Below are 11,210 nucleotides of genomic sequence, written 5' to 3'. Positions count from 1 at the left end.
TCTGTGATTACATAAAATAAATAAATAAATGCAACTTATATGAACACATACAGACCTTTACAGTCTCTGATATGTTACCAATAACAAAAAAACTACATACAGCATACATTTAGTCCTTATTTGGGTTCGAAAACAACACACAACATATAACCCACAGTCAGAGCAAACCTCTCATCTGTGTCTGTAATCTTCGCCAGCACATGTAACCTCTGTTAGAGAGTAATTCTGTCATTCCGAGTTCATAATAGTCCAAAAGGTGATGATAATTGTTAAATATGGCAGTTTGTTTATGTTTTAGGTTGCTGAAACAATCATTTTCTCCTTTTTGCTTGTTTTTTTTCTCACGTCACTCTCGCGTTTGTTCATTTCTGACAGGATCGGATGTCAGAAGCACTTCAACAATCACACGCATGTTATTATCATCAGCTCAAGAAGTTTGTTATTTCAAATATAGACGCGCGGTGTGCGCAAGCAAGAATGCAAAACAGATCGTGCTTTAGACAGCCTTATAAAAAACTATGAGGCACAGGGCAGATTTTGCTCTTCTTCTTAGCTTTGTGGCTATTCATCAAGATAACAACAAGGTTTGCTTGAGCTCGGCTCAACCATGGCTCGTTATTGTATGTGTAAATTATTACGGTGTAATGTCTCGGCTGTGTATTTAAAACATGCCTGTTCCTTTGTTTTCATTCTGGTTTGTCCACGAGCGGGTGAAATATCTCTGTAAACCAATAGCATTCAGCTGCGCTTATAGCTCTGCCTTTTGGTACCATTTTGCTGTGGTAGGTACCCTTTGCAAAGGGTACCCAAAAAGTAGTACGGTACGGTTCGCTTTTAGGTACTTTTGACAGTGGAAACAGCCATAAAACCACTCAGTGGAAACGGGCCATAAGTTACAGCAGAGAAAGCCACAAGATAGCTATGGATAAAGAGGGCTGATCCGGCTACTGTGACTCAGGTAACCCCAGATGGGTTACCTGAGTGAGGGTGTGTGATGTTGAAGGACCAGAAACCCAGTGACCCCCTGTCCTGGAGGACCAGTTTCCCGGAGTTTAGTTCCCACACCAATTAGACACACCTGAACCAGCTACTCAAGGTCTTTCTAGGTATACTAGAAGCTTCCAGCAAGGTGTGTTGAAAGAAGCTATGCAGGACACTGGCCCTCCATGACACCTTTGTGTTGAAAATTGAAAAAACTTTTATTGACATGTTTAGTAATTAGGGTTCCCCTTCGGATGGGGAACTCCAATGCTATGTGGAAACTTCCACTATGAGGATTTCGTCAGAAACCAATCATCTGAAAGAGTATAAAAACGGGCCATTGAAATGCCAATGAGTAGGCAGCGTCAGCGTACACAGCTGGCGTCAATGACAATCAGTCATGCTATAAAGACGCAGCCAGTGCCATGCTCGACATCCTTTCGCTTTCAGAGCCTTTCACTAAGCTTCTGAGAGAGTCTTTGAGGGTATCTCCAACCTGTGTCTACAGAGAGAGATCGAGAAGCAGCTTCTCCCGGTCCAGAGCGCGTATACGCAGTGACAGATGGTCGAGCTGGGTAGTTCTCCCTTGCCTGGCCTCCTTTGGGTCCGGTCCTCCAAGAGCGGTTTGTATATAGGAAAAAAGCTTTCCTAAAAGTGCAACGCGGTCATGCAGCGCGTCTTTTTCAAGACGTCACTCCGACTGTGCGTTTCTGGATGCGGTGGTTTCCTATCCCCGGATGATGGGCACGAGCACAGCGTTTCATGTCTGGGGGTCCAGCATGTTAATGCGGTGCTCGCGGGCAGTGCATGCCATCACTGATGTCATGTCTGTTGCGCAATTAAGATCGCGGCTCGCTCTTGCAAAAGAGCCACCCACCCCAGTTGTCCCCGCACCGCGGTTGGCACTCGGGCAGATCTGAGGGTTTCAGTGGGAGTAAATCCGCCGCCCCCAGGCCGCGGACCTCTCGCTCCTCCACGCGCTCCATCCAAGCTTCAGGTGACGAGAAGCGCTCCATCCTTGGATGGTCGCTCTCTCACCTGATGACACCGGGGGTCAGATGTCCATCGCTGCATCGGAGGATGGGCTGTCATTGTCTGATAAGGATGCGAGCCCGCTCGCTCGCTCCCTCCGGGGTGGAGAGCGCGGCGTTGGCATCTAAAAAGCAGACATGATAGCCGTGCTTTATTTTATGCTCCTGGGGCATATGGCATCTGCAGCCGCGACCAGGCCGCTTGGATTGCTCCATATGAGACCACTACAGCATTGGCTTCACGATCGGGTCCCCAGACGCGCATGGCACGCGGGCACACACCGAGTGACTGTCACTGCGCTGTGTCGCCGCACCCTCACCCCCTGGAAGGACCCCTCCTTCCTACGGGCCAGTGTGCCCCTAGGTCAGGCGTCCAGGCATGCTGTCGTTTCGGCAGATGCCTCCAGTATGGGGTGGGGGGGCCATGTGTAGCGTGGACCTGTGGAGGGGAACCCATCTGCATTGGCATATCAACTGCCTAGAGCTGTTGGCAGTGTTTCTCGCTGAGGGGGCAACACGTGCTGGTCAGGACGGACAGCACGGCCGCGGTAACGTATTCCATCCGGATGGGGGGTATATGCTCCAGCTGCATGTCTCAGCTCGCTCGCCGTCTGCTCCTCTGGAGTCATAAGCAGCTGAAGTCGCTGCTTGCTATTCACACCCCGGATGGGCTCAACCGTGCGGCCAAAGGGCTCTCACGGCAGCTCCTTCCCCGGGAGAATGGCGACTCCACCCCGAGTCTCGGGGCATGCGTAAGTATGCACTTCCCTCAGTGAGCCTACTCGCGCAGTTTCTGTGTAAGGTCAGGGAGGACGAGGGGCAGGTCTTGCTAGTTGCGCTCTCTGGCCCAACCGGACCTGGTTATCAGAACTCTCCCTCCTCACGACGCCCCCCCTGGCGAGTCCCTTTGAGAGGGGACCTACTCTCTCAGGGACAGGGCACCATCTGGCACCCTCACTTAGTTCTGTGGAACCTCCACGTGTGGTCCATAAGACGCGACGAAGAAAACTTAGGTAACCTACCATTGGCGGTGGTTAATACCATCACTCAGGCTAGTGCACCCTCTACGAGGCATGCCTACGCCCTGAAGTGGAGTCTATTCACCGAGTGGTGCGCTTTTCGCCGCGTTGTGCTTTCTTTCCTTCAGGACAGGTGGAGCGAAGGCTGTCTCGCTCCACACTGAGGGTTTAGGTGGCCACCATCTCCGCTCATCTTGATGCATGGATGGCGGCACCGTGGGGAGGCATAACCTCATCATCCGGTTCCTCAGAGGTGTGAGGCGATGTATCCACCCCGCCCCCCTCTCATGCCCTCTTGAGACGTCGCGGTAGTGCTACGAGCTTACGTGGGGATCCCTTCGAACCACTCGACTCAGTATCCTTGAGATTTCTGTCCTTGAAGACAGCTCTGCTGGTCGCGTTGGCATCGGTTAAGAGGGTTGGGTACCTGGAGGCATTTTCGGTCAGTGACTCGTGCCTAGAATTCGGGCCGGCCTACTATCACGTTGTCCTGAGACCCCGGCCCGGCTATGTGCCCAAGGTTCCTACCACGCCGTTTAAGGATCAGGTAGTGAGCCTGCAAGCGCTGCCCGCGGAGGAGGCAGACCCAGCCCTTTCATTGTTGTGTCCTGTTCGCGCTTTGTGAATATAGGTGGACCACACTCAGAGCCTTAGATCCTCTGACCAGCTCTTTGTCCGTTACAGTGGTCGGCAGATGGGAAGTGCCGAATTTAAACAGAGGTTGGCCCACTGGATAGTGGATGCCATCTCCCTCGCCTTTGGGCCAGGGTGAGCCGTGTCCCCCGGGGGTGAGAGCGCACTCCACTACGGAGCATCGCATCCTCCTGAGCGTTAGCACGCGGCGCCTCTCTGACAGACATTTGTAGAGCTACGGGTTGGGTGACACCCAATACATTTGCAAGGTTACAATCTGCGAGTGGAGCCGGTTTCCTCAAGGGTATTAGGTAACCCTTGGTGATTGAGGAAACGATTCGGTTGAGGTGTCGAAACACGCTTGCTGCGCCACTCTCCCTAACCCGGAGATACGTGCGCTTTATCAGCTTTGTCAGTTTAGTTCCCCATTTCTTTGGCGAACCCTGCAGAGTTCCTCCGAGGCCCCCAGCACCTGACTCAGCGGAGGAGTCAGGTGTTGGCCCATTACGTTGTCGGCATGCCTGCTGCTCAGCCCGCGTTCTGGGTATAGGTGCCTGCTATGCGTGATCCCCGCTGGCGATCCCATACGTTCACTCAGCCACGGTATAGTCCCCCCTTCTAGGGCAGGCTCGTGTCTTCCCTCCCCGCTAACCATCCTTATGCAAGGACTCCCCATCTCTGGGCTAGTCCATAGGTTGTCACCAGGTCTCCCCTCTGGGTAGCAGGTGAGCTCCGCAGCGTCCTCCCTATCGGGACTGAACGCTTTCCCAACGTACTGTTGTATCAAAACCTATTTTACTGGGTTATTGCGACTCCCCGAAAAATAACTGTTCCTGAACAGGTAAATAAGGGCCAGGGGACACGTTGGAAGACTGTTGTGTCTCGGGGCGTTGTAGGTGCGCTCGCTCTACTGCGTGGCACACCCTTCGCCAGGGACGCAGTAAGGTTCTTTCGTTGTGGCGTTTTCCATAGATTTTCCCATAGTGGAAGTTTCCACATAGCATTGGAGTTCCCCGTCCGAAGGGGAACGCTACGGTTACTAAAGTAACCCTTCGTTCCCCGAGGGGGGGAACGGAAATGCTATGTTCCTTCGCCACAACAATTGTCCCTTAGCTGTTGAGCGTGAAAGTCTCTTCAGCTAGAAAAGGATGTCGAGCATGGCACTGGCTGCGTCTTTATAGCATGACTGATTGTCATTGACGCCAGCTGTGCACGCTGACGCTGCCAACTCATTGGCATTTCATTGGCCCATTTTTATACTCTTTCAGATGATTGGTTTCTGACGAAATCCCCATAGCGGAAGTTTCCACATAGCATTTCCGTTCCCCCCCTCGGGGAACGAAGGGTTACTTTAGTAACCGTAGCGTTAGGGTCTATTATAATAAAACTGAGTTATTAGCTGCCACTACTGTAACTTTATTGTTATTTTAAAGATTTATTCCAAAATATAGTATTTATGTCTAACATAATAGACAGTAAGCAATAGATAGTATAGTATAAATTTAGCAAGTTTGCAATATAACAAAGTCTCAAAGATCACGCTTCCATACAACTAAAAATCATCACAAAATACAAGAAACTGTTCATTTTTAACAGTGTATTTGCCAGACTTTTGCTATCAGTGCATCACTAATTTGTACTCATCTACAAAGTGGCTACTGTAAGATGGTTCAATTCAGAATGCAAATTACATTCCACAGTGGTTATTAACAGTTATGTGATTATTTATGTGATTATATTTTCAACACACATTTTTAGAACTATTTCTAGTCACTTCCCAAATACAATTAGCGCCCATCACAGCGCACAGCTCTGTTTCTTTTCTCACTCTGCTCCCAAACGTTTATTTTGTACTTCGCTACATAGTGTTCCTAAGCTTACTCTTTTCTTTCTAGTCGACTCCATCACTCCCATCTTGTTTTGCTCGCACTAAGCGACATTTAAATAATACGAAGAGGCAGAAGGGGGCTGGATTCATTATTTACCAGAGTCCTCCTGGGAGATGAGAAGTGACATGCGACGCAGCACTTCAGGGTGCCGAAAGACTGCACAGGGATAACTAAAGGGCACGTGACACGCTCGGGTCTATTTTTAACACTACAGACCAATGTTTGCCTGGAGGACTTCTCTTTTTTTTAAGTCAGCATGGTCACTGTTATATTATCTCACACCACAGTGATAGTGATGATAAAAAATGCAGTCATTTACTACGAGTTCATGACTTGTTTTACTGTCATGTAAAAATCATAACAAGGTCGCATGATATCTACAAATACAAAATGTGTTATTTCAGGATGGTCTCTGAAAGTGTGATGAAATTCAATTAAAACTAATAAGTCACGTGTCAGGTGGGGTCATACCGGCCTCCCTTGGGTGCTCAGTTAGACGGCTTCGTTGGCTAATTAACACTCTCTAATTAAAACGTATGCGATCAAAGCTACTGCCATGTGTCTACACATAGCCGAAAGAGATCTGATGGGGAGGGAAGGAAGAGAGGCAGGCAGTATATTTCTCTAAGGTGCTGTTGGGTGAAAACTCTGAAATACTGTACAGATCTGTGTTAGGCTGTAGGTAATGGTGGTTTATTGCTGGAACTTTCGACACTATTGTCGACTGCAGTTCTTGAAGGTTGACCCACCTGGCACTGTTCCAGTGTTGTCAGCTTCATTTGTGTACTGTAGTGTCTTACTCAATACTGTCATGCCCCGAGAACCACACCTGTGGCACTTGACCACATAGATGGCTGCAAGCATGAGAGCAAATACTACAGTAAATCTTTTAAATTGATATTTAAATCATTAAGTGCTGTTGCTGACACAGAATCTCAGCTTTGCTACAGAATGGTTTATAAAGTACTTCAGCATTCAGTTTTTTGACTATTTTTTTTTTTTACATTTTTCTTTAAATCATTTTACACTTTTTGATGTGTTATCATGTTAGACTATCATGACAGCTTTTGGAACCTAAAATCAACCAAATATCAATGTCTAATAATGTTACACCTTGACGTTGTATGGATGTTACCACTATGACATCTATCAGACGTTAAATTTTGGTCACTTTCCAACACAACCTAAAATCAATCAAATATCAACATATTTTGACGTCATCGAACGTCAAAATAACATTGTCCTTAGATGCTCGCTAGACATTGAATTTTGGTGACCTGACATCATGACCTAAATCTAACCTATTATTAACGTCTTATGATGTTGTGTGCCTGCTGGGAAATATCACACAACCTATGTGTTTGTGAAAAAAAAAAAAACAGTTGTTAACTTCATGCCAGTTGTGACATTCAGAATTCGAAATCAACTTCACCCTGTAAATGGTGGAAATCCCTTACTTCCCCCAGAGAAACTATTACTATTCCAATAGGACTACTGTTGTATTTGGTTTTGTCAAAAAAGAACTTATAGGCATGTTTTTAATAATATATAAGCAATATGTACCTTTAAGGTACATGCATGTACTTTTACTCACCTAGGCGAAAATTATCCATATTCAATTCCATCTCTTTCTCAAATGAAAAACTTTCCATTGTATCTACATATCAATATTTGGGAATCAGTCTGGACTCTTACCTTCCTTATTGTGACATGTTCAGAATGTCTATAAAAAGCTGAAACAAAATTATTTGTTTATGGGAAAATTAGGACAAATTAGCATTTTTCCGTTTCTGAAACTTATCTTCATGCCTAACTTTTGTCCACCTTGTCATACTGTTTGCCTGTTTGGTCACTCACAACAAATGATATCTTGGAGCCAATAGCTAGACTGTACAATAGGGCCTATAGGATCCACAATAGACAATGTGGATGGACACATCATTGTTTTGCTCTATCACTCTCTAATGCTTGATAATTTCAAAATTACATTAGGAATGCTGGGATTAAACTGTACTATCAAATTTTAAATTGTGCTACTTTAGCATCCTTTGTGCTTTGGTACCAAAACTTAATACAAGGACTGATCGTTCCTCTGGATCTGCAACTAATGGATGTTTGCCGTTACTGGCTTTTAAAAACTGTTATGGATAGAGATCTTTCTTTTATGTATTCACAAAAGCCTGGAATGAGATCCCACAACATCTAAAAACAATACCATCACTGAGACTTTTTTAAAAATCATGTGCTCGTCATCTGAGGATCAACTATCACTGTAGCCACTGAGATAGTAGCCCGTCTCTCTTCATTTTGTATATTTGGTGATTGCACTGTTCTCATGTGTTGATGGATAAGATTATCATGTGTTCAGGCCAGATTATCTTTTAATCTTTTCCTGTTTAAAAATTATAAACAAATAAATACATTATAAATAAATCTGAATCTTTTATTGGCAAATAAACTACACAGATGACCCTTACTATAGAGTACTGTGACAAGATGTTATACCCTTAAAGATACAATATTTACCAATTTCAAAATGTCACTTTACTTTGAAGTAGAAATTAAGCTTCATAGCTGTAAGATCTAAAGTATTATCAGGAGAATATATGGTGACCTATTCCCCTCTGCTTTGGATGTAAAGGTCACATGTTGATGAATTTCTCTCAGCAACATTAGCCATGACAAATACATTCTGGCTCAGATGCCTTTAGCAAGTGGATGATTTAAGCACCATAAAAATTCTTCATGCCTAATGTCTGTCGTGCCTGTGTCAAATCTTTATTTTATTCACTCATTGCGGACATATAGATTTCGGCACCACCTTAATACAATGTACAATTCACGCTATTAACAAAGCATTAATTAACTGTGCATTCATACCAAAGGTGGCGAGAGCGTCAAAGTTCGCTCTGGCCACCCTGGGGACAACGCTGTCTGACTTCAACGCTCCGCCAGCGAGAGCATCAAAATTCGCTACATTTATCCCGTATTTAAAGTGGCCATTGCAGCAAATCAGTAATAATCCTGCATAAAAACATGTTTTCCAGCATGAAATTGTTGTTGATCAAATTAATTTAACTATGGAAGATCAAGTTGTTGCGTGTAGTGTGGCTTTGCTCTACTTATTCATTATTGGTCCATGTCTGAAATATTCTGAAGCAGCAATACTGTTTTCTACTGTCATTATAGTTAGCGTGAGATTCCCGCTTTTTCAAGAAAAAAAAAAATAACATTAATGCACATCAACTCACCAGTAACTTTTTTTAATGTATGTCCCTTTAAGAAAACATAAATAATTGGAAACCCAGCGACAACAATAATCAAACTCTTGGAAACAACTGTGGTCGGATCCAAAGTTCACAGTGGCTGTGTTCTCTGAACAACATTTCGATTTGGTTGCTACATTTCGACTGGTTGCTACAGAACCACGTCATAGCTCATTACCATAAAGTTTGACTTGATTTCAACTCTCCTGGCTGCCCACACTGGCGAAAACGCTTGGCGCTGCTCCTCCCCACTTATCAAAGCCGGCTCCCATGGTAAATGAATGACTTCTGGCTATTTTAATGCTCTCGCCGCTTTTGGTGTGAACACACAGTAAGGCTATTAGCTTAATAAGCTCCTAATTAGCTGCTTATTAATGGTTATTAACAAAGTAGTTGGGTTTAGGTATTAGGTAGGATTAGGGATGTGGAATAAGATCTTACTTTATAAGTACTAGAAACTGTTAATATCTTTATTATATGCAGGTAATAAGTCATTAGTTAATAGTGTTAGTTGTGACTAACTAAACTAAACAAACTAAAAGCTACCCAGATTTCTTATATGTTTTTATGTCTCCACAGATTGTTTTCCGTAAGATTGCGGATGTAAAGAAGGAGGAAGAGGAGAGGAGACACCAGAAGAATGAGGTGACGTTGTCTATCCCTGTGGACCATCCTGTCCGCAAGCTCTTCCAAAAATTCAAACAGCAGAAGGAGATGCGTACGCAAGGTCCATCCCAGTATGACCTGGAGAGAAACCAGTTTCAGGTAGAACACCACCTCCATCCGCTGTCCCACCAGCTTCATCAGCAGCAATATCAGCCCCAATACCAGGGACATCATTCCCTTCAACACCAACATGTGGCCCCCATGCAAAATGGGGCCCTTGGCTCGGGAAATGGTAATGGTGGTTCTTGTGTCGTGACTGTCTCACAAATAACCCCAATCCAGAGTGCCCTAGCCTATGCTCAGACGGAAGAAACGAACATGAGTGAAGGTCATGAGGCTATGGAGCTCAAGCCCAACTTTGGTGCAGAGGACTCGAATTGTCTAAAGGTAACAAGTCCTGTGAAACCCAGAGCAGGAAAGGGACGAGGCTGGATGCGGTTCCATAACATTGCATCCGGATCATCTCCAATGCTTCCACTGGAACTAGAAAAACAACCGCAGCAGAAGGAAGAGGAGTGGGGGGATGCATCTCAGCCCCTGAATGCAATCTCAGAGGACGGGAAGGGCCAGGAAGCAGAGGGTGGTGGATCCCAGAAAGAGGGTCCCAGTGGAAACAGTAACAGTAGCGATGAGACTGATGAGAATAGTGCCCTACACAAGACTGATTCTTGTGACAGTGGAATCACAAAGAGTGACTTGCGTATTGACCGAGTAGGTGATCCGCGTAGTCCGTATGATAGGTGCTCAATGGAAAGGAGCCCGTTCGATCAGCCTAGTCCAGGAGTGGTAGACGTGACTCTTCGGGGGATTCACTTTCAGCCTGTTCCAGAGCAGTCTGTGCTTCAAAACAGCCTGTACGAGGCAAAGCAAGAACTAAAAGGCGACATCCAGACATTAAACAGCCGACTAGCGGCTCTGGAGGACCAGGTAGGGGAGATTTTGAGACTTCTTTCTGAAAAGAGGAAACCTTCCCCACCTTCTCAGACCTCCTCGCCAAAAACCACACTTGAGTGCCAGGACATATTTGCTGTTTCTCAGCCCGTCACTCCAGAGACGGAGGGCGATGATGGGCCTCTTTGAATTAGGAGAAATATATTTAGATATTGATATGCTGTTTTTATTTATCACTTGCCCCTCCTCAGGAAGGAAAGGTGAATACTGATGATCAGAGGAAGGATCTTTGCTGTTGTAAATATATCCTTGCATGTCCAGCTGGTATCTGGCCTGCCAATGAAATCTTCTGTACGGATAGTGGTTTGCTTGTACACGTACGGAGTCGGCTGCATGCGGAGATGATTTTATTCTGACCTTGCACATGGGATCTTCTAACCAGGTGATATTTCAGGGCATTTTCTCTTAGAGTGACGGCTTGATGCCCCAGATGTGGGATCTTGGGTTGCTGTAAGGCAGAATCAGGCTTGGTTTATACCTCCACATTTAATGACCAGTTAAAGTCATTTGAAAGGATAGTTCACCCAAATTTACCTACCCACAAGTCATTTCAAACTTTTGACCATTTAATGAAAGAGTGTCGAAAAGAAACTACAGAGTTTGATTGTCTGTACAAGACTTTATAATTGATAAAAGAAGGCCAAACAGGTTTGAACTGACGTGAGGGCAAGTGAATGATAACAGAACATTTATTTTTGGCTGAATTGTCCGTTTTTTGCTCAATATTGTCCCCCCTTCAGTATGCAGTTCTCTTTTATAAGCATAATTGGAGGT

The 11,210-nt window shown here is 45.3% G+C and overlaps 1 protein-coding gene across 1 annotated transcript in view; it reads left to right on the top strand.

Moving 5' to 3' along the window:
- kcnh5a (potassium voltage-gated channel, subfamily H (eag-related), member 5a) overlaps positions 1 to 10,565 on the top strand; it is a 234,352-nt gene extending 223,787 nt beyond the window's left edge. Inside the window, exon 12 of the mRNA XM_056481183.1 lies at positions 9,399 to 10,565. Within this exon, the coding sequence (XP_056337158.1) occupies positions 9,399 to 10,565 (1,167 nt within the window). The remainder of the gene's footprint in view (positions 1 to 9,398) is intronic.
- The last annotated feature ends 645 nt before the right edge of the window (positions 10,566 to 11,210 follow it).

The sequence above is a fragment of the Danio aesculapii genome, chromosome 20 (genome assembly GCF_903798145.1).
Source record: "Danio aesculapii chromosome 20, fDanAes4.1, whole genome shotgun sequence".
Taxonomy (NCBI): domain Eukaryota; kingdom Metazoa; phylum Chordata; class Actinopteri; order Cypriniformes; family Danionidae; genus Danio; species Danio aesculapii.
Note: the sequence above shows the minus strand (reverse complement) of the source record. Positions and strands in the feature narration are given on the sequence as shown.